The sequence below is a fragment of the Salmo salar genome, chromosome 01, assembly GCF_965601325.2.
Source record: "Salmo salar chromosome 01, fSalSal1, whole genome shotgun sequence".
Classification (NCBI taxonomy): Eukaryota; Metazoa; Chordata; class Actinopteri; order Salmoniformes; family Salmonidae; genus Salmo; species Salmo salar.
Window position 1 is genome coordinate 104,656,108 of NC_138291.1, and position 24,148 is coordinate 104,680,255.

Below are 24,148 nucleotides of genomic sequence, written 5' to 3' on the forward strand. Positions count from 1 at the left end.
CCTGCACCTCTCTGATTCAGAGGGGTTGGGTTAAATGACTCCTGCACCTCTCTGATTCAGAGGGGTTGGGTTAAATGACTCCTGTACTTCTCTGATTCAGAGGGGTTGGGTTAAATGACTCCTGCACCTCTCTAATCCGAGGGGTTGGGTTAAATGACTCCTGCACCTCTCTGATTCAGAGGGGTTGGGTTAAATGCAGAAGACACATTTCAGTTGAATACATTCAGTTGGACAACTGACTAGGTATCCCCCTTTCCAAGTCTCCGCTAACGCTGGAAACATTGCCTTTACATTTCTATCACGCTGAACTTCCACGATATGGATGGAATATTGTGTGAAGTGTAACCCTAACTTCTTTCATTTCACATGTACATTCTGTCTGTTCTGTTCGTTCTGTCCAACCTAATGTGGGTTTGTTAATGGAAGGTCAAAAGCAAAGCAAAGATGGCAGAACCAGATGGAATACATCTTAATAAGCCTTGTTTACACCTTGCACTAGCATGTAGGTTTCGTGATCTGATCAATATGATACAATCACTATCTGATCAAGGTTTGTCGCATCTACACATGGTATTAAATATCCCTGATCCATCCACAGTGTCTGCAATGTAAACAAGTATACTTGTATGTAAATTATTTCACAAATATTTTTCAAAATAAGATACATGCATTTATTTTAAGACATATTGTGCCATAAGTCAATCATGCCACCTGTCAATGACTTTAGATCTGTCTACACTTGTAAGATATCCAGACACAATGCACCCTGACTACCTCTGGAATTGGTCAGGAAGATCTGATCACAATAAGATCACAATGCGTCTTTTAAATGTCTTCACCTGTCAAAAAATTTGGGCACAATCAGAATGTGGAAAAGATCAGAACAAAGGGCGCATGTTAGCACAAGGTATAAACGGGGCTTCTGAGGAGAACCTGTTGGTTTAAAGAGCAATACATCTGACAAAGGCATGACCACCAGATAGACTTGACACGTTCTCTGAAGCTGTACGAACATATTTCCTCTTTTATTTACATTCCTTGTTCAAATGTTAACATTTTATAACGCTATAACGCTTGATCAAGTTGGCATTTTTTTCTCATTAAAATAAATTGGCACAAGTAAAACATATGTAGACAAAAGTTTATTTACACCATACAACATTTTTCATTTTTAAATATTTTATACAGGGCTGCAGATGAGAGAGTTTTAGCCGAGAGTCTTCAAGCAAGATTCTGCAGTATTAAAGTTTGTGAAATATATTATTCATAAAAAAGTGAGTATTACCTTTATTGCATTTAAAGCAATGAAGAATGTAGCTTTGACAAACATTCATTTTTATATGACAGAAAAATCCTCTTTGCCTGCCACTCTCGCTCATATATATTTTTTATATTATAAAGTAAAAAGTATAGTAATGGCCAAACAGACTTGTTATAAACTTTTTAAAAACCTGCATAAATATATACATTGTGCTTCCAGGGTCCAGTTTTGTGAAATATAAAACTGGATCCAACGAAGCTGGGATCGACATGGTATTATGTCTTCATTTAGCTTTTGAGGTTTATTCATCTAGAAAGATTTTCACCTTTTTGAAACCAATTCTTCTTACCATGGGTACTCTGAAACACATGATGGTAAATATTGTACACCCACCTGGCTGGCCCGCTGCACTAAGTACACTAGTGAAAATACAAAAAGTAACACTGATGATTTTTGTTGTATTTTTTGTTGTATTTTTTCCTCCTGTCCTCTGTGTTTTCCTCTTAAATGGTATTGGCACATCATGTCCTTGTCATACTCCTTTAGAATCCAGATATGTACTAGGCCAAGGCTGTTAGGACAGTCTGTCCATTTTTTCAGTGCAAAATACATCCTTTCCCCTTTCCTCCATGTCCTGGTTATCATTTTTCTCCTGGTTATCCTCTTCCTGGTTTTCACTTCCTGGAAGTCCCCTTCCTGGAGTGCATCCAAAATGTCACCCTATTCCCTATATAGTGCACTATTTTTGACCAGAGCCCCATGAGTCCTGTTCAAAAGAGCCCTATGGGTACTGGTGAAAAAGAGGCCTATAGGACCTGGTCATAAGTAGTGCACTTCATTGGGAATAGGGTGCCATTTTGGACTCATTTCCTGGTTTGTTTAGATCAGATCAGATCAGACCTCTGTCTGGAAGTCTCCTTCCTGGACGTCTAAGGGGAGATTGACACACTTCTCCCACTCTGCTGCGGTCATCTCCAGAGAGTCCTTGGGGTCAGGGTCTAGTGCATTCATACTGGCGTAGTTCTGGTACTCACAGGCTGGGTTGTAGCTCTCCCAGGGGTTCTTGTTGGCCATGGCCTTGTCCTTGGGAGGACAGGGACAGGTTAGCAGCACATATGGACAGGGACATAGCAGGACATAGCAGGTAGCATGCCTTACAGTCACTAAACATGGTTCACTATAAATTGTTCCTATATGTTATACCATATGCACTTTATATGTAATATATAGGATAGTGTCAGGGATATATATATACAGGGATATGTGAGGGTTATTACTTAGAAGGGAGCATGCCTCACTGTCACTGGTTACAGTTCACGGTTCTTCTTTCTCTTAAACATTGGGTAACATTGGTTAATAATAACTTTAATGAATAAGCATGAATAAACTGTTTAGAAATACATTTGAATTTCATCACTTTAAAACATTTATAAACCTTAATATGAAAGTTATAATGGATTATCCATGAAAGTTATTATAAAGTGTAGCCAAACAATGGATTATGCAGAGACTTTGAATCATGCTGTACTGCCTTGATGCATTGATCACCTTAACTAATGTTCTGGTAGAGCATATTCATGGTGTAATGGTTCTATGAGAAGTGTAAGTAACAAAAGGTAATGATAAGTATCTCAAATGTGAATAATATGGTTAGGCTGTATCATGGAAGAATTCAAATGAATAGTGCGTTCCCTTCTAGCTGAATAACGGTGAAGACGGACTGGAGGACGAGCTTCCACTGTGTCTGACTGTGTGCCGTTCTGTTCCCATAATCTGGATGTACTCTCACTGACACTCACAAAGAGACTAGTAGGGAGGCAAATAGGGCAGCGAGCTATCGGAGCCGTTACTATGCAGTCAGGGAATACACAATGGTCACTAATGTTGTCTGTAGCTCTGGAGCCTGCCAGCTATTCAGCCAGCCTAGCCAGCACTGCAGTACATTTAATCAGCCAGCCCAGCCAGCACTGCAGTACATTTAATCAGCCAGCCCAGCCAGCACTGCAGTACATTTAATCAGCCAGCCCAGCCAGCACTGCAGTACATTTAATCAGCCAGCCTAGCCAGCACTGCAGTACATTTAATCAGCCAGCCCAGCCAGCACTGCAGTACATTTAATCAGCCAGCACTGCAGTACATTTAATCAGCCAGCCCAGCCAGCACTGCAGTACATTTAATCAGCCAGCCTAGCCAGCACTGCAGTACATTTAATCAGCCAGCCCAGCCAGCACTGCAGTACATTTAATCAGCCAGCCCAGCCAGCACTGCAGTACATTTAATCAGCCAGCCCAGCCAGCACTGCAGTACATTTAATCAGCCAGCCCAGCCAGCACTGCAGTACATTTAATCAGCCAGCCCAGCCAGCACTGCAGTACATTTAATCAGCCAGCCTAGCCAGCACTGCAGTACATTTAATCAGCCAGCCCAGCCAGCACTGCAGTACATTTAATCAGCAAGCCCAGCCAGCACTGCAGTACATTTAATCAGCCAGCCCAGCCAGCACTGCAGTACATTTAATCAGCCAGCCTAGCCAGCACTGCAGTACATTTAATCAGCCAGCCTAGCCAGCACTGCAGTACATTTAATCAGCCAGCCCAGCCAGCACTGCAGTACATTTAATCAGCCAGCCCAGCCAGCACTGCAGTACATTTAATCAGCCATTCCAGCCAGCACTGCATTACATTTATTCGGCCAGCCCAGCCAGTACTGCAATACATTTGTTCAGCCAGTCCAGTCAGCACTGCAGTACATTTATTCAGCCAGCCCAGCCAGCACTGCAGTACATTTATTCAGCAAGCCCAGCCAGCACTGCAGTACATTTGTTCAGCCAGCCCAGCCAGCACTGCAGTACATTTGTTCAGCCAGCCCAGCCAGCACTGCAGTACATTTATTCAGCCAGCCCAGCCAGCACTGCAGTACATTTATTCAGCCAGCCCAGCCAGCACTGCAGTACATTTGTTCAGCCAGCCCAACCAGCACTGCCGTACATTTATTCAGCCAGCCCAGCCAGCACTGCAGTACATTTATTCAGCCAGCCCAGCCAGCACTGCAGTACATTTATTCAGCCAGCACTGCCGTACATTTATTCCAGAAAAAAAAGAAAAACAAAGGTATGTAGTTTTCTATATAAATGTCCTTGTGGTGGTTACTAAGCAACAAGCAGAGATTTACACTGTGCAGTGGGGCTGATTGAAATGTGAGAGAAGAGAGAGAGGATTACATGACATGGCAGGCCGAGGGGCTAACTGCCTGCCTGCCTACTTGCATGCCGCAGAGCTGACACTATTCTCACACAACAATAGGCCTGAGTGTGTTTTGGACAACAGGCCAATTTCTGTCTGTATACTATTCCCAGGATACAGTGCAGAAAGCAATGCAGAACGCATTCACTCAGAAGTGATCAATCCTGACTGACCATGTCCGGAGTCTTGACTGATACACATCTGAATTTGAATGGATGCACTCTAATTCAGATGGACTACCACGACAGACAACCATCTCACAGTGGCTCTTTTCAATACATCTATGATACATAGTCTTAACCTTGCCACCCCCCAATTTGCCTGGTGGTGGTAAAGAATGCCAAGCAGGATCTTTTCTCGATTCTTTGCATCCTTGTCCGAGTGGAGAGACCTTGAACCTTCCTTCAATATGGTTGAGAAGGAGGCGAGGAGATAGGATACAAGAAAATGTGGAAAGATTAATTGAGAAAGAGCCAGTGAATCTGCAGACTGCCTAAGTGAGATAATGCCTACCCTCTCTCAGACAGAGTCTCTCAACTAGAGACTAGTCGCCCCCCCCCCATCACCAGTAGCAGCTGGCAGGCCTGTTAGGTATAGGGCCATGTCACTGGACCCCCTCACCAGTAGCAGCTGGCAGGCCTGTTAGGTATAGGGCCATGTCACTGAATCTGTTCATTTGCTCAATGGCTCACTATGTGTGCTGCTGAGCGGATGGACATCTAAAAAAGACTATCTATCCTGACATTATCTTGTTTTGTACTCTAATTGGTCGACAACCACCAGCTTCGACCAATCACCCCACCTGGATCTTCTCCAGCTCTGTAATTGGTCTACAACAGACTACCGCTGACCAATCATCTCCCTCTGCCCTTCGCCATTTCCTGTTACTGCTGATTTCCTGTTCGTGGTATTATTACTCACCATGCTGCCCATATTTGGTATGTCTTGAAATCGATCCAGGGTTTGAAATTTCTGGTTCAGTTCTTGGAACAGCTCCATGTGTCTTTTCCTGGTGTGCATGACTTTCTGCAATGGCAAGGGGTTGGTTTTGGTTTGGAAATCAAAGCCAATAATAGGATGGAGGTTATAATGCAATGTATTATCCTCTCCAACCCGTTCACCTTTCTGAATGGCATTTCATCTGCCACTGGTACTACGGCAAGCCTAATGGGCCAATGTCTTTTAAGGATTTTTTGCATATAATGGAAGCCAGTTGAGTAATTACATATAATTTATGGCCAATTTTATTATCAAATCTACCTTTCGCATTTATGCAGAAAATTTGATGGAGAAATGGAATAAACCCACAAAAGTGGTGTGAGACATTTGTGTCTTGGGCTGTCAGCCAATGTCATATTTTCCATAGAAAAAGTGGAAAAGTTGGGTGTGAAATGTGCATGTGACTTTATAAAGCGTAACAGTTTTCAAATCAACTCATAGCCAACGGATGTATGTAGGAGATGGAGGGGGAACAACATGAGAGCAGGTGAGATTTGCTGGCTGCCCTGTACGGGTTTAGATTGACAACGTTGCTTTTACTTTAACTACGCCACACATCAATAAATCAGTTTTGTGTCAAAACCATGTTACTCCAATAAGCTTAAGTGCTACACAAGGTAGTAGTAAAATTAAAGGGTAGGGCAAACACAAATGCTCAGTGTAACAACAAAAGCCTGAAGCATGCACTTTGCCAACCAGTAAGTTTACTTACTTCAAAGTCCAGATCTTGGTAGCGCGATTTTCTTCTCTAAAGACAAAACAAACAAATTGCAGATAATTAGACAGTCTGTTAACATGAGGGATCATTAACTTCTGAATACTATAGAAATTACAATTATATTTATGAACACTAAATAACATTCTAACCATGACAAAATAAGCCCATTTAATTTTACGGCAACAACGTGACAATCTTCTCACTTGAACACAGCTACAAATTCATTCTGTATTTACCTATGCCACAATTTCTCACTGGAACATAACAACAAACAAAACCTTTATTTACTTAAACCAACACTTCAACAGTCTTCTCCACTCCAGCCTGCCTCTAAGGTTAAACCAACACTTCACCAGTCTTCTCCACTCCAGCCTACCTCTAAGGTTAAACCAACACTTCAACAGTCTTCTCCACTCCAGCCTGCCTCTAAGGTTAAACCAACACTTCAACAGTCTTCTCCACTCCAGCCTGCCTCTAAGGTTAAACCAACACTTCACCAGTCTTCTCCACTCCAGCCTGCCTCTAAGGTTAAACCAACACTTCAACAGTCTTCTCCACTCCAGCCTGCCTCTAAGGTTAAACCAACACTTCAACAGTCTTCTCCACTCCAGCCTGCCTCTAAGGTTAAACCAACACTTCACCAGTCTTCTCCACTCCAGCCTACCTCTAAGGTTAAACCAACACTTCAACAGTCTTCTCCACTCCAGCCTGCCTCTAAGGTCAAACCAACACTTCAACGGTCTTCTCCACTCCAGCCTGCCTCTAAGGTCAAACCAACACTTCAACGGTCTTCTCCACTCCAGCCTGCCTCTAAGGTCAAACCAACACTTCAACGGTCTTCTCCACTCCAGCCTACCTCTAAGGAGCTCATGGATATGGTGGATCCCGTCTCGCTCCTCGACAGCCCTCCAGTCTCTTCCATCTCAGCCAGGAAGTTCTTGACAGCGGTTCGGGGTTCAAAGGGCAGGTTCTGCTGCATGTGTTCCTGTCCTCCTCCTGACCCGTACTGCTGCTGCAGGTTCTGATCCATGTTCACCCCCATGTTCATGTGCTCCATGACCCCAATCCCGCCCATCCCCGTTGGGCTCATGTTGAAGTCCGGTGCCATCTTGTAGTGTTGCATCATCCTATCGTGGGGCAGCGTATCTCCCATGCCCAGGCCCAGGCCCATGTTCATCTTGGTGGAGCTATCGTCCTTCAGGAGAGTGGGAAGTGTGTTACAGTTCCCAGATCCTGCTGCTGCCGCCGAAGCCCGTGGCATCATGATGTAGTCTGTCTCCATCATCTGGCCTTGGGGTGAATGTACGCCCATACCACCCATACCGCCCATGCTGCCCATGTCGTGGCCACTGCCCATCCCGCCGTGCCCGCCCATATCCTGGTCGGACTGACGGAGAGCATCATCGGTGCACAGGTAGACGGTGCGGCGCATGTCGGACACGCTGTCGCCCAGGCAGCCCTCACCCATGTCGCCCATGGGGCCCATGTGCATGCTGGGCTGCTGGATCATCACCTTGGAGATGATGTTGCCGGGTAAGGTGGAGTAGTTGAGCCCCTCGGGACCCTTCTCATCCTCCTCGTCATTCAGAGAGATGCGGGATAGGGTGCCGGTGATGGTCGCCGCGCGGCAAGAGCCCATGTCTTTGTGGAGAGCTATGGAGAGGAGAGAAAGGGGAGTTAGTGGGGAATGAATGCACCATACTGACAGACAGGGGAGTTAGTGGAATGAATGCACCATACTGACAGACAGGATGGTTAGTGGAATGAATGCACCATACTGACAGACAGGGTGGTTAGTGGAATGAATGCACCATACTGACAGACAGGGTGGTTAGTGGAATGAATGCACCATACTGACAGACAGGGTGGTTAGTGGAATGAATGCACCATACTGACAGACAGGGGGAGTTAGTGGGGAATGAATGCACCATACTGACAGACATGGGGAGTTAGTGGGGAATGAATGCACCATACTGACAGACAGGGTGGTTAGTGGGGAATGAATGCACCATACTGACAGACAGGGGAGTTAGTGGGGAATAAATGGACCATACTGACAGACATGGGGAGTTAGTGGGGAATGAATGGACCATACTGACAGACAGGGGAGTTAGTGGGGAATAAATGGACCATACTGACAGACATGGGGAGTTAGTGGGGAATGAATGAACCATACTGACAGACAGGGTGGTTAGTGGGAAATGAATGCACCATACTGACAGACAGGGGAGTTAGTGGGGAATAAATGGACCATACTGACAGACATGGGGAGTTAGTGGGGAATGAATGAACCATACTGACAGACAGGGTGGTTAGTGGAATGAATGCACCATACTGACAGACAGGGGAGTTAGTGGGGAATGAATGCACCATACTGACAGACATGGTGGTTAGTGGGGAATGAATGCACCATACTGACAGACAGGGGAGTTAGTGGGGAATGAATGCACCATACTGACAGACAGGGTGGATAGTGGAATGAATGCACCATACTGACAAACAGGGGAGTTAGTGAGGAATGAATGCACCATACTGACAGACAGGGGAGTTAGTGAGGAATGAATGCACCATACTGACAGACAGGGTGGTTAGTGGGGAATGAATGCACCATACTGACAGACATGGTGGTTAGTGGGGAATGAATGCACCATACTGACAAACAGGGGAGTTAGTGGGGAATGAATGCACCATACTGACAGACATGGTGGTTAGTGGGGAATGAATGCACCATACTGACAGACAGGGGAGTTAGTGGGGAATGAATGCACCATACTGACAGACAGGGTGGATAGTGGGGAATGAATGCACCATACTGACAGACAGGGGGAGTTAGTGGGGAATGAATGCACCATACTGACAGGGGAGTTAGTTCTGTATGATCTGTTCTGTATGATCTGTTTATTTCTCATTGATGCTTATTTTAAATCATTCTGATTTCAAACCATTGTTGCATTTCCTTTTCATGAATATATGTAAAAACAAAGAATTGAAATAATAATGCCAGGACAAAATGAAACAATGAACCGGATGTGCCCATTTTACAGTGTAATGACTATTTCCTCATACTGCTGGGAAGAAATAGACAAACCTTGACTACCGATCTCTTCAAATAGGACACAGGGACACTACTTCAAAAGAGCCACTATAGAGTATTAGATGTTCCTGATACAACAGAGCCGACAAGCCTCTGAGGAGGACTTTCCTCAAATTCGACCTGAAATCCCAGATACCTACGACACCTTTTTATCTTATTAAGGTTTGGTTCACCTTGGAAAACCCCAAAAACCCCAGACACATAACCAGGAGAGGCTAGCTTTTTGTTCTAAAGCTCCCTTGTCAGAAGTCAGAAATACCCTCTGTTTTGGGGGAACAGAACAGCCTGTACTGCTGTTCTCTGTGATTCTCTCCACCGCTGCAGAGCTGATGTCTGCGTCCCAAATGGCAGCATATTCCCTACATAGTGCACTACTTCTGATGAGAGCTCTATGGGCGCTGGTCCCTATTGGCCCTGGTCAAAAGTAGTGCACTAGGAAGGGAATAGGGTGCCATTTGGGGCCATTTTAATCTTGGCCTCCTGAATCCTCCACAGGGGAATTGCCTGTTTGAAAACCAACAGGCTGCAAGGAGAACACAAGGTCAGCAGTGTGTGTGTGTGTGTGTGTGTGTGTGTGTGTGTGTGTGTGTGTGTGTGTGTGTGTGTGTGTGTGTGTGTGTGTGTGTGTGTGTGTGTGTGTGTGTGTGTCCAGAGCAGCGCAGCACGGCCAGAAACAGAAAACATAACACTTCCCTTTTTGTTTTCAGCCTGAATCACCACAGAGTGGAGCAGGGAGATAAACAGTGGTGCAGAGAGAGAGAGGAAGGAGGGGGTGGAGGGGTAGGGGGTAGGGGGTTGGTGGAGGTGGTATGACTCCATGGCCAGAGGGATGGGCAGGCAGGCGAGGGATTATTCCTGGTATATATTCTTGGCACAGTTATTATTGTTTCCTGGTATCTATTCCTGGTATATACAGGTATTCCTGGTGTTATTCCAGAAAGTATTCCCGATAGATAACAAAATTTGGATTTGACTTTTTATTCATTACTTTTATCCTAAACACTAGAACCGCTAAAGCAGTCATTTTGACTGCTGATGATTTCTACATGTTTCTATTACTCTGCCATGTTTTAAGTCTTTAAGTCTTAATATCAACAACAGAACTAGAGTTAGAACCAGTTTTAACAAGGCATGTCATTTTTTGGAAAGGTTTCCCCCCGTTGCCCCTCCTCCTCCCAACAGTAGGGCCTGCTCCACTCCACTGCCCAGCTGATAATCACTCCACAATTGCCTGAAAACTGAACCTAAACTATACCAAAACTAATTTCACACATATAACAACACATTAAATAAATGAAGTAAAGTAAGGGGGAGTTGATGAGTGAGGGGAAGCCAACAATGAATAATTATCTAATCACCAATTGTGAATGAAGAACAGGGCAGGCCATTCTATTGTAATGATCTATTCTAATTATAGGCCTAGTCTTAAAATGCTATGTTCCCTTTATCAGTTCACCAAATCAAAGCAGTCTTATCAGTCTACTCTGGACTACTTGGAGTAGGCTACACAGTGAGAGACTGCGTAATTATACACTGCCGTTCAAACATTTGGGGTTACTTAGAATTGTCCTTGTTTTTGAAAGAAAATAATTTTTTTTTAGGACAAGTACATTAGTGTCTAGTTTGAGAAACAGACGCCTCACAATAACATCTGCTAACCATGTGTATGTGACCAATAAAATTTGATTTGATTTGTTTTTTACACCCGTCAGCAACGGGTGTGGCTGAACTAGCTGAATCCACTAATTTAAAGGGGTGTCCACATACTTTTGTATATATAGTGTATCTCCTAGATATAGACAGACACATCAAACCTTTATTCATTATGATTTCACTTCCTTATGTTGTAAAATACATTTGACCAAGACAAATATGATTCTTCATGTTCTGAATGGTTCAGTGGGGTCGTTCTCTGACCTATCATTAACATTATATCCTAGAAGTCAGATTTTGTAACCTAATACATCCCATAATAATTTCTCGACAAAACTTGTGAGGATTTTTATATTTTGTGGTCATCGTCTTCCAAGTTGTTTCTGCGGGTCGAAAATAGGTAAATTAGCATGACACGAGCTGAATGCCATTTTTAAAATGTTGAAAATAAAAACTGCTCCATTGACATTCCACAGAGATGTTTTTGTGAAAAGTCTTCCAATAGAACAGGAACTCCACATGAAAATGAAATATGTCATGTCTCAAAATCAACATCTATTTTAATATCTATTGTTTTATGTCCTCCGGATTTGAGAAGAAAGATGCATGTTCACTGGTAATCCTGTCTGTAGAGTTCAACGGTAAGCCTGTCAGTTAGCCTTAATTCTCTCACAGCATCCAGCCTGTTTGACACAATGCTATTTTCCAGATTTTAGACCACTTTTTTTCTCTGGCCTCAGTTGATTTAGTCACCCAAATCTTGACCATCCTACAAGGTTAAAAACTTTGAATGGATTATGATAGAGACATGAGGTTAGAACCATTGGTTTTGTTAGAGGAGTATTCACACAATGAACATTTACCTATTGGTCAAATATGTGTTTGTGATTGGACACCTTACACACTCTTAAAAACACAACATGTTCACATCAAACCACAGCATACCCTTAAAAACACAACATGTTCACATCAAACCACAGCATACTCTTAAAAACACAACATGTTCACATCAAACCACAGCATACTCTTAAAAACACAACATGTTCACATCAAACCACAGCATACTCTTAAAAACGCAATACTTTAAACATGAGTCATCAACAAAACCAATGAAACCAGGGCTACAGTGCAATGCTTTCCCATCGTCCATTTTGTTAATGAACAACAAGTAGAAAGGGATGTTTAAAATGATAAGCGCAGTCATTATTATTCAAATTCACGACTCTCCCACTCTATCTTACCCTTCCTTTTGATATCAAACAATGCGTTTCATCCCACACAGAAAGCTAGCCGGCTTTCTGACACCTAACAAATTCTCTTTTTTCACTGAAGCCTCCTCTTATCACTCCTCGTCTACGTCCCAAATGGCACCCCTATTCCCTTTATAGTGCACTACCTGTGACCAGGGCCCATGGGTAAAGTAGTGCACTATATAGGGAATAGGGTTCCATTTGGGATGCAGCCCTGTTCTCACATCAAATGGGTCTTTTTTGATAATTAAGCCAGCAGGTGTCCAATGTGGATAGTGGGCTGTTATACAACCTGGGAAGTTATTTTATGTAGTTTTTTACCCCATTGTGTCTAACCTCTTTTTAGGGCTTTAATTTCAATAGGCAATGTAATCATGAGCTCATTAATTGAATATGACACCATCTGGTTGTTACCTGATCGACAGGCGATGTCAACGTCTTTCTCAAAGTCCGTCTGTTGGGAGAGAAAAGACAACAGTGGTGAAAATACGGCCAGACATAGATTTCAGCATTGACACAACACAATATGTCATATATTGTGACACTGCCACAAGTGTGAGGTGATAGCACATACACATGTCTGGATTGAAGTTTTAAAAACCTTGTGTTTTCCTTTTCATGCTGTTACATTATGTATCTGTTATATTATGTATCTGTTATTTTATATATCTGTTATATTATGTATCTGTTATGTATCTGTTATATTATGTATCTGTTATTTATCTGTTATATTATATATCTGTTATGTATCTGTTATATTATATATCTGTTATATTATGTATCTGTTAGGTATCTGTTATGTATTTGTTATATTATGTATCTGTTATATTATGTATCTGTTATGTATCTGTTATATTATATATCTGTTATATTATGTATCTGTTAGGTATCTGTTATGTATCTGTTATATTATATATCTGTTATATTATGTATCTGTTAGGTATCTGTTACGTATTTGTTATATTATGTAACTGTTATATTGTTTATCTGTTATGTATCTGTTATATTATATATCTGTTATATTATGTATCTGTTATATTATGTATCTGTTATGTATCTGTTATATTATGTATCTGTTATATTATGTATCTGTTATATTATGTATCTGTTATGTATCTGTTATATTATGTATCTGTTATTTATCTGTTATATTATGTATCTGTTATATTATATATCTGTTATATTATGTATCTGTTATATTATGTATCTGTTATATCTGTTATGTTTCTGTTATATCTGTTATGTATCTGTTATATATCTGTTATATATCTGTTATATATCTATCTGTTATATTATGTATCTGTTATATTATGTATCTGTTATATTATGTATCTGTTATGTATCTGTTATATTATGTATCTGTTATATTATGTATCTGTTATGTATCTGTTATATTATATATTTGTTATGTATATGTTATATCTGTTAAGTATCTGTTATATTATGCATCTGTTATGTATCTGTTATGTATCTGTTATAATATGTATCTGTTTTGTATCTGTTATATTATGTATCTGTTATGTATCTGTTATATCTGTTATGTATCTGTTATATATCTGTTATGTATCTGTTATAATATGTATCTGTTTTGTATCTGTTATATTATGTATCTGTTATGTATCTGTTATATATCTGTTATGTATCTGTTTTATTATGTATCTGTTTTGTATCTGTTATATTATGTATCTGTTATATCTGTTAAGTATCTGTTATATTATGCATCTGTTATGTATCTGTTATATTATGTATCTGTTATATTATGTATCTGTTATATTATATATTTGTTATGTATATGTTATATCTGTTAAGTATCTGTTATATTATGCATCTGTTATGTATCTGTTATATCTGTTATGTATCTGTTATATATCTGTTATGTATCTGTTTTATTATGTATCTGTTATGTTATGTATCTGTTATATTATGTATCTGTTATGTATCTGTTTTATTATGTATCTGTTATATTATGTATCTGTTATGTATCTGTTATATTATGTATCTGTTATATTATGTATCTGTTATGTATCTGTTTTATTATGTATCTGTTATATTATGTATCTGTTATGTATCTGTTATATTATGTATCTGTTATATTATGTATCTGTTATGTATCTGTTATATTATGTATCTGTTATATTATATATTTGTTATGTATATGTTATATCTGTTAAGTATCTGTTATATTATGCATCTGTTATGTATCTGTTATATCTGTTATGTATCTGTTATATATCTGTTATGTATCTGTTATAATATGTATCTGTTATATTATGTATCTGTTATGTATCTGTTATATTATGTATCTGTTATATTATATATTTGTTATGTATATGTTATATCTGTTAAGTATCTGTTATATTATGCATCTGTTATGTATCTGTTATATCTGTTATGTATCTGTTATATATCTGTTATGTATCTGTTTTATTATGTATCTGTTTTGTATCTGTTATATTATGTATCTGTTATATTATGTATCTGTTATGTATCTGTTATATTATGTATCTGTTATGTATCTGTTATATTATGTATCTGTTATATTATCTATTTGTTATGTATATGTTATATCTGTTAAGTATCTGTTATATTATGCATCTGTTATGTATCTGTTATGTTATGTATCTGTTATATCTGTTATGTATCTGTTATGTTATGTATCTGTTATATCTGTTAAGTATCTGTTATATTATGCATCTGTTATGTATCTGTTATGTTATGTATCTGTTATATCTGTTATGTATCTGTTATGTTATGTATCTGTTATATCTGTTAAGTATCTGTTATATTATGTATCTGTTATGTATCTGTTATGTTATGTATCTTTTATATCTGTTATGTATCTGTTATATATCTGTTATGTATCTGTTTTATTATGTATCTGTTATGTTATGTATCTGTTATATTACGCATCTGCTATATTATGTATCTGTTATATTATATATCTGCTATATTATGTATCTGTTATTTCTGTTATATTATGTATCTGAATTTTATCTGTTATGTATCTGTTATGTTATGCATCTGCCAGTTCTGACTGCGTTATTTTATTCACTGTATTCATTTTGTCTGTCTTGCCTTGAGCACCCTCATATAAACACAGCATTTATTGTAACTGTAATATTGTAGCATGGTTTAAGATCCAAGATGATTGTTACACTATGACATCATAAAAGAAACCTCGAACAACTCCAGCCACATGCAGTGTTGAGATGAATTAAGTCAATAGAACAATCCCAATAGCAAGCTCTTTTGACATCTGATTAAACATGTCATCATTACATAGGAGGAGTTTCATTGCATCTATCTATTTCCTTTCCCTGTTAGGGTCAGTTACTGTCAAGTTAATGGTCCTATTCTCCCTGCTCCGTTCCCAACTATAGAGCAACACGCCTGCATATAACAGGGAATTTCTAGCACTAAAACAGCGGTTGGGAACGAATCACTTTGTTCTCTGCAAATGATTCTATTGAACCGTCGGCACCCCGACAGCCAACACACCATTCTACAACGGTGGAAATGAATTCAATCTGAGTAGGAGGATATTAGAATACAAACGTTGGGGAGATCAGACGATAGTTATGATGAGCGAAGGTCATTGGCAGTTGGCGTTCTGCTGGATCAAGAGATTTGGTGTGGCGTTACAAAGGTCCTTCAAACAACTGTTGCTTTATTACTGTGTGTGTGTGTGTGTGTGTGTGTGTGTGTGTGTGTGAGATTTATTACAGGGGCCAGGGCCACGTGCTGGTCTACACTGTGTGTAATTACAGCTGAACTAAAGCAGCTACAGTATTTGTAAAACGACGGGTAACAATGCCTCATCCAGCCCAACCAGCAGAATTGGAATTTCAGTTGACTTCCTTAATTGACTGAATTGAAATGGAATGGACCCCAACCCTGCTATGAAGGCTTGTCTTGAGGGTATGTAATACTATACCCTTTTCACACTGAGCTGAGCCAAGGCGATCCCTGCCGAGCCGTACTGCGCTGGCCTGGTTAGGCATCCACCACAGTTGCTGGAAACATACTGGAAAGGACAATGTGAAAAGAATGTCTCCTAGCCAGAGCCAGCACAGTACGGTTCAGTTCAGACCTATAGTGTGAATCAGCTGTTAGAAGCAAATCCTAACCCCCATTTAAGTGGAATTTTCACTTGGAGTGTGTCTCAAATGGCACCCTATTCCGTATTGGCCCTGGTCAAAAGTAGTGCACTATATAGGGAATAGGGTGCAATTTCAGACGTAGTCTCATTGACATCAATTCACATTTTACTCGTGAACATGTGGATTTGCTCCTTTGTCTCAAATATAAAAGCAGGTATAGGCTTTGGTTGAGCGCAGAGGAGGCTGGTGAGGGGAGGACGGTACATAATAATGGATGGAATGAATTAACTGGAATGGTATCAAACACATGGAAACCAAGTGTTTGATGCGTTTGAGACCATTCCATTTATTTCCTTTCCAGCCATTACCCCGAGCCTGTCCTCCCCATTGAAAATGCAAACCAGCCACCACTGGGTTGAGGGTTTACAGTACTGGTGTTATCGTACCATAATCTGAGCATGACCGTTGGGGAAAGTTCCAGTGTTGTCAGCGTTGAGGGGGTCCTGACAGTTTCTGGGGTCCTGACAGTTTCTGAGACGACATCTGAAAGCATCTTGGACCTGGGGAAAGTGAAGCACCATAGAAGTAATATTAGAGCACTTGACATTTAGTATAATATGATATATAATGTGTATTTTAGTTTCTGACAGGCTATGGCCATGACACTAGAGAGTAAAAACATCCTCTATTGTTCCTGCTGGAACCTCTTGACCTTGCTCACAGTGATTACAGCTACTTTCCAAAGGGGAGGGGCAGGTTAACAGGAAAGTGATGTACAGTGCCTTGCAAAATTATTCATCCCCCTTGGTGTTTTTCGTATTTTGTTGCATTACAACCTGTAATTTAAATTGATTTTTATTTGAATTTCATATAATGGACATACACAAAATAGTCAAAATTGGCGAATTGAAATGAAAAAAAATTACTTGTTTAAAAAGAATATATAAAAAAAAATTGAAAAGTGGTGCGTGCATATGTATTTTGCTATGAAGCCCCTAAATAAGATCTGGTGCAACAAATTACCTTCAGAAGTCACATAATTAGTTAAATAAAGTCCACCTGTTTGGAATCTAAGTGTCACATGACCTGTCACATGATCCCTGTTCTGAAGGCCCCACTAAGCAAGGGGCACCACCAAGCAAGCAGCACCATGAAGACCAAGGAGCTCTCCAAACAGATCAGGGACAAAGTTGTGGAGAAGTACAGATCAGGGTTGGGTTATAAAAAAATATCCAAAACTTTGAACATCCCACAGAGCACCATTAAATCCATTATTAAAAAATGGAAAGAATATGGCACCACAACAAACCTGCCAAGAGAGGGCCACCCACTAAAACTCACAGACCAGGTAAGGAGGGCATTAATCAGAGAGGCAAAAATGAGACCAAAGATAATCCTGAAAGAGCTGCAAAGCTCCACAGAGCTGGGCTTTACGGAAGAGTGGCCAGAAAAAAAGCCATTGCTTAAAGAAAAAAATAAGCAAACATGTTTGATGTTCGCAAAAAGGCATGTGGGAGACTCCCCAATCATATGGAAGAAGGTACTCAGGTCAGATGAGATTAAAATTGAGCTTTTTGGCCATCAAGGAAAACACTATGTCAAACCCAACACCTCTCATCATCCCGAGAACACCATCCACACAGTGAAGCATGGTGGTGGGAGCATCATTCTGTGGGGATATTTTTCATCAGCAGGGACTGAGAAACTGGTCAGAGTTGAAGGAATGATGGATAGCGCTAAATACAGGGAAATTCTTGAGGGAAACCTGTTTCAGTCTTCCAGAGATTTGAGACTGGGACGGAGGTTCACCTTCCAACATGACAATGACCCTAAGCATACTGCTAAAGCAACACTCGAGTGGTTTAAGGGGAAACATTAAAATGTCTTGGAATGGCCTAGTCAAAGCCCAGACCTCAATCCAATTGAGAATCTGTGGTATGACTTAAAGATTGCTGTACACCAGCGGAACCCATCCAACTTGAAGGAGCTGGAGCAGTTTTGCCTTGAAAAATGGGCAAAAATCCCAGTGGCTAGATGTGCCAAGCTTATTGAGACATACCCCAAGAGACTTGCAGCTGTAATTGCTGCAAAGGTGGCTCTACAAAGTATTGACTTTGGGGGGGGGGGGGGGGGGGTGAATAGTTATTCATGCTCAAATGTTCTATTTTTTTGTCTTATTTGTTGTTTGTTTCACAATAAAAAATATTTTGCATCTTCAAAGTGGTAGGCATGTTGTGTAAATCAAATGATACAACCCCCCCAAAAAATATATTTTAATTCCAGGTTGTAAGGCAACAAAATAGGAAAAATACCAAGAGGGGTGAATACTTTCGCAAGCCACTGTAAACAAAACATATGGAGTTAATCTGGGCCAGATCACTAATCTCCTTATACTCTCCTAATAAATACTGTAGTTAGGGCCAAACAGGAAGTGTGTGTGTGTGTGTGTGTGTGTGGGGCCACAAGAGATAAGAGGGATTAAACATGAATAAGGGTCAACAAAACATTGTGACACAGGGTGTGACCTATGGCATGTTCATTTGGCACCAAGTGTAAAATGGGTAAAATGGGGCGATTCTATCTGAATTGGTCCAATAAGAAACCTTAATTTGTATATCCTGTTGGAAAGTATTTTTTGGGGTATTTTGCACTATGAACAGAATCCTACTGAAAGAGTATCCCCTTATCCCTAACCCATACATACCTCCCCTTCTCCTTCCCTCACTTCCCCAATACCGTCCTCTCCCTCTCCCCTTTCCCCCTCCCGCTCTCCTTCGCTCACTTCCCCAATACCTCCCTCTCCCTCCTCTCTTCCCCTCCCCCTCTCCTTCCCTCACTTCCCCAATACCTCCCTCTCCCCCCCCCTCTCATTCGCTCACTTCCCCAATACCTCCCTCTCCCTCTCCCCTTTCCCCCTCCCCCTCTCCTTCGCTCACTTCCCCAATACCTCACTCTCCCTCCTCTCTTCCCCTCCCCCTTTCCTTCCCTCACTTCCCCAATACCTCCCTCTCCCCCCTCCCCCCTCCTTCCCTCACTTCCCCAATACCTCCCTCTCCTCCTCTCTCCCCCCTTTCCTTCCCTCACTTCCTCAATACCTCCCTCTCCCTCTTCTCTCCCTCTTCCTTACCTCTTTCCTCAGGATACAGTGCACCATGACGATGACAAAGCCCTGCAACGAGTCGAAGACAGAGAAGAGGATCTGAAATAGGATTGAGCGCTTGTCTGTCATGGCCAGCACCGCAGACATCCATGTCAGAGCCAGCAGAGGCAGAACCACACAGGAACTCCACAGAGAGGCCCTGAGAGAGGGAGGGAGAGAGGAGGGGAGGATAGAGGGGGATGGGAGAGAGGGGGTGGGAGAGGGAGGTAGGGAGGGGGCGGGAGAGGGAGGAAGGGAGGGGAGAGAGGGGGCGGGAGAGGGGCAAGGGAAGGAGAGGGTGGGAGAGGGGAAAGGGGGAGACAGGGGATAGAGGTTAAGGTAAGGGTCTGCATTACCACCTGGCACACATCAGATCATAGAAGACATTACTGCCTGGCCAGACTACTACAGTGGTCTCTCTTGTAGATAGAAGACATTACTGCCTGGCCAGACTACTACAGTGGTCTCTCTTGTAGATAGAAGACATTACTGCCTGGCTAGACTACTACAGTGATCTCTCTTGTAGATAGAACTACCCAGTACTCTACTATGACTACCCAGTACTCTACTATAGGTCTAACATTACTGTCTGACTACCCAGTACTCTACTATAGGTCTAACATTACTGTCTGACTACCCAGTACTCTACTATAGGTCTAACATTACTGTCTGACTGCCCAGTACTCTACTATAGGTCTAACATTACTGTCTGACTACCCAGTACTCTACTATAGGTCTAACATTACTGTCTGACTGCCCAGTACTCTACTATAGGTCTAACATTACTGTCTGACTACCCAGTACTCTACTATAGGTCTAACATTACTGTCTGACTACCCAGTACTCTACTATAGGTCTAACATTACTGTCTGACTGCCCAGTACTCTACTATAGGTCTAACATTACTGTCTGACTGCCCAGTACTCTACTATAGGTCTAACATTACTGTCTGACTACCCAGTACTCTACTATAGGTCTAACATTACTGTCTGACTGCCCAGTACTCTACTATAGGTCTAACATTACTGTCTGACTACCCAGTACTCTACTATAGGTCTAAGAAGGTGTTTCTCCAGACCATCAGACCATGGCAGTCTCTGTTGAGGAAGAAATATAGCTATCTACGCAAGGACAAATATTCCATCCTGTTTATTCTCTGTAGATCTTCCAAGTTCTTGGTCCAGACACACAGACCATCAGACCAGCCATGCACGCACAGACACACACACACGCACAGACACACACACACGATCAGACCAGCCATGCACGCACAGACACAGACACACACACACACACACACACACACACACACACACACACACACACACACACACACACACACACACACACACACACACACACACACACACACACACACACACACACACACACACACACACACACACACACACACACACACACACACACACACACACACACCATCAGACCAGTCATGCACACACACATACAGCTAATCTCATTAATTCCCACTGCCAGGCATCGATGTACTGTAAGAGAGAACTTACATGGCATTGCTGGCTGTAGTTGCAGAAAGAGCTGTTGTGGACACCACGCCACATTTGGCACATTTCAGAGTTAACCCTGTATGGGGCTCGTTCATCGGTCTGTGGGACAACAAACAACAAAACAACAGGAAATAGTGTTTAGTGAAGAAGTAGCACTATGACTAGCATAGCATTCCTTCTGTTCTATCATACAACATGTGGACACTAGTGATGATAGTAGTGAAGAAGCAGCACTACACCATCCCAACGTTCTCTATCGTATTAGTAGTAGCCAGGGCCAATTTGTCAGTGTGTTTAACCCTTGTGTGGTGTTCATGTTTTTGTTATTCACCCAATGTCTGTGGGTCTGATGGACCCACAACATTATTGGGTTTTTAAAACAATACAGCCATAACAATTTAGGTAAAAATACTTAATACTTAGATGTTGACTTATATCAGTTACAAGCAATACAGACAGCATACATGGTTAATATTAGCCATTCAACTCTACTAGATCACATTTATCTATACAAGTACTATTCGTTTTTGTTAATAAAATGTGATTTTTATCAGCATCCTCCTCCTGAATCCTCCTCACGATGGCTGCAGAAGCTGGGGTCCTTGGGATATGTTGTCTCCCCTGGATTGGAGGTCTTACCAATGCCTTTTCCAGCTCCTGGAGAAAAAGCCGTCTCCTCTGGAGCTTCCCTCTGTTCCAGTCTGGGTTCAACACCATCCAGATGACAAACGCCTTGTACGTCCAAGCTGTTGAAGAATATCACAAGTGGCCAGCAGAGGGTTCTTCTTTTGCAGCTGTAGCCAGTCACCAGTTGTCTTGTCCACCCCTCCTTCTGTAGCATTGTAATCCATTGTCATTTCTGGTTTCTGATGTTCCTGGCCACAGATTCTCCCATCCCTATGCAGCGTACTCATGAGTACCACATTTTTCTGAAATCTTTCTGATTGAGAGGGGTCAAATACTTAGTTCCCTCATTAAAATGCAAATCAATTTATAACATTTTTGACATGCGTTTTTTTCTGGATTTTTTTGTTGTTATTCTGTCTCTCACTGTTCAAATAAACCTACCATTAAAATAATAGACTGATCATTTCTTTGTCAGTGGGCAAACGTACAAATACAGCAGGGGATCAAATACTTTTTTCCCCCACTGTAGGACACTAGGGACGTGTCGGCCGTGAACACAAACTTAGAGGAATTGATAGGCCTCTTCCGTGTATTTAACAGCTGAGGTGGGAGCTTTGATCCTACCATTGTCAGCTTCCTCTTGAGGAGCTCCTGTCCCAGCTAGTGCAAAGTCAAAAAGTTATTGAATGTGATGTTGTGGCCACGGAGTCACTGTGTCACTTCCAGGACAACCTGCATCCCTTGGTTCTTCTCAGGGGCTCCTCCATTTGATTTCCCCGTATACACTTGCAAGTTCTACACATATGATTAAGCAGCATTACAGGCAGCCCAGATCTTGATTCTATAAGATTCTATAAAGGGCTGGTCCTGGGGCTGGTTGCTGGTTGCTGACGGGCTGTTCCTGGGGCTGGTTGCTGACGGGCTGGTCCTGGGGCTGGTTGCTGACGGGCTGGTCCTGGGGCTGGTTGCTGACGGGCTGGTCCTGGGGCTGGTTGCTGACGGGCTGGTCCTGGGGCTGGTTGCTGACGGGCTGGTCCTGGGGCTGGCTGAGAGTCAATCTCATCCTCTTCATTCAACTCACTGTCAGACTCTGAATTGACAGAGACATGATCCTCATATTCGGAAGAATTCTTCATCTTCCAAAGTGGAAAACGCTCCTTCCACACTAGCTTCTCTCTCTGCAAAAAATGATTTTGAAGTCCCTCTGAGCAGAGATTATTTTTGCCATACTGACTGATTGTGGTAAGGAGCCACACATGCAAAGCTATTTATCTGTTGTGTTCCTCACCCAATTTGCACCTGGCTGGGGGAGAGTTTGGAAAAATGTTTTTTGGGGACAATGTATCGAAATAATATATCTAAATAGTATATTGTAATAACATCGTGCAGATTCCCGCAAGACCTGCCTAGTGAAAGGTTAAATAAAAAAATACAATAAATAAAAAATGTATTTGTAGTTGTAGTTTGTAGTTTCACACACTACAAAGAGTAAAGAGTGTGAGAAAAGTGGGAGACAGGCAGGGAGATAAACAGGTTCTTGGTGCTATGTTGAAACAACAGGCCCAGGGAGGAGAAAGACAGAGTGAAGACACACAGCAAACCGTTTTGTTACATTTTTACTTGTTTTCACCTGCACATACACTTTTCTACACTTTTATTACCCTCGGGTCCGGTGGACCCGAACACCTCATATGTAATATAAATGTGTAGGGGGGTCCGGTGGACCAGAACACCTCATATATAATATAAATATGTAGGGGGGTCCGGTGGACCCGAACACCTCATATGTAATATAAATGTGTAGGGGGGTCCGGTGGACCCGAACACCTCATATGTAATATAAATGCGTAGGGGGGTCCGGTGGACCAGAACACCTCATATATAATATAAATATGTAGGGGGGTCCGGTGGACCCGAACACCTCATATGTAATATAAATGTGTAGGGGGGTCCGGTGGACCAGAACACCACATATGTAATATAATGTGTAGGGGGGTCCGGTGGACCAGAACACCTCATATGTAATATAAATGTGTAGGGGGATCCGGTGGACCAGAACACCTCATATGTAATATAAATGTGTAGGGGGGTCCAGTGGACCAGAACACCACATATGTAATATAAATGTGTAGGGGGATCCGGTGGACCAGAACACCACATATGTAATATAAATGTGTAGGGGGATCCGGTGGACCAGAACACCTCATATGTAATATAAATGTGTAGGGGGGTTCGGTGGACCAGAACACCACATATGTAATATAAATGTGTAGGGGGGTCCGGTGGACCAGAACACCTCATATGTAATATAAATGTGTAGGGGGGGTCCGGTGGACCAGAACACCTCATATGTAATATAAATGTGTAGGGGGGTCCGGTGGACCAGAACACCTCATATGTAATATAAATGTGTAGGGGGGGTCCGGTGGACCAGAACACCTCATATGTAATATAAATGTGTAGGGGGGTCCGGTGGACCAGAACACCTCATATGAAATATAAATGTGTAGGGGGGTCCGGTGGACCAGAACACCTCATA

The 24,148-nt window shown here is 41.8% G+C and overlaps 1 protein-coding gene across 3 annotated transcripts in view; it reads right to left on the reverse strand.

The window, feature by feature from the left end:
• Window positions 1-1,120: 1,120 nt before the first annotated feature.
• The window catches only part of LOC106577441 (adhesion G protein-coupled receptor B3), a 350,410-nt gene continuing 327,382 nt past the window's right edge, over window positions 1,121-24,148 (reverse strand). Inside the window, exons 15-23 of one of the 3 annotated variants that reach the window (XM_082978573.1) lie at window positions 20,983-21,081; window positions 19,445-19,616; window positions 16,764-16,877; window positions 16,152-16,241; window positions 12,632-12,671; window positions 7,077-7,873; window positions 6,215-6,250; window positions 5,425-5,529; window positions 1,121-2,344 (exon numbers count right to left, since the gene is read on the reverse strand). In XM_082978573.1, coding sequence (XP_082834699.1) covers window positions 2,156-2,344; window positions 5,425-5,529; window positions 6,215-6,250; window positions 7,077-7,873; window positions 12,632-12,671; window positions 16,152-16,241; window positions 16,764-16,877; window positions 19,445-19,616; window positions 20,983-21,081 — 1,642 coding nt within the window. In that variant the 3' untranslated portion in view covers window positions 1,121-2,155. The remainder of the gene's footprint in view (window positions 2,345-5,424; window positions 5,530-6,214; window positions 6,251-7,076; window positions 7,874-12,631; window positions 12,672-16,151; window positions 16,242-16,763; window positions 16,878-19,444; window positions 19,617-20,982; window positions 21,082-24,148) is intronic. The other 2 variants (XM_082978585.1, XM_082978578.1) reach the window with 2 other exon arrangements.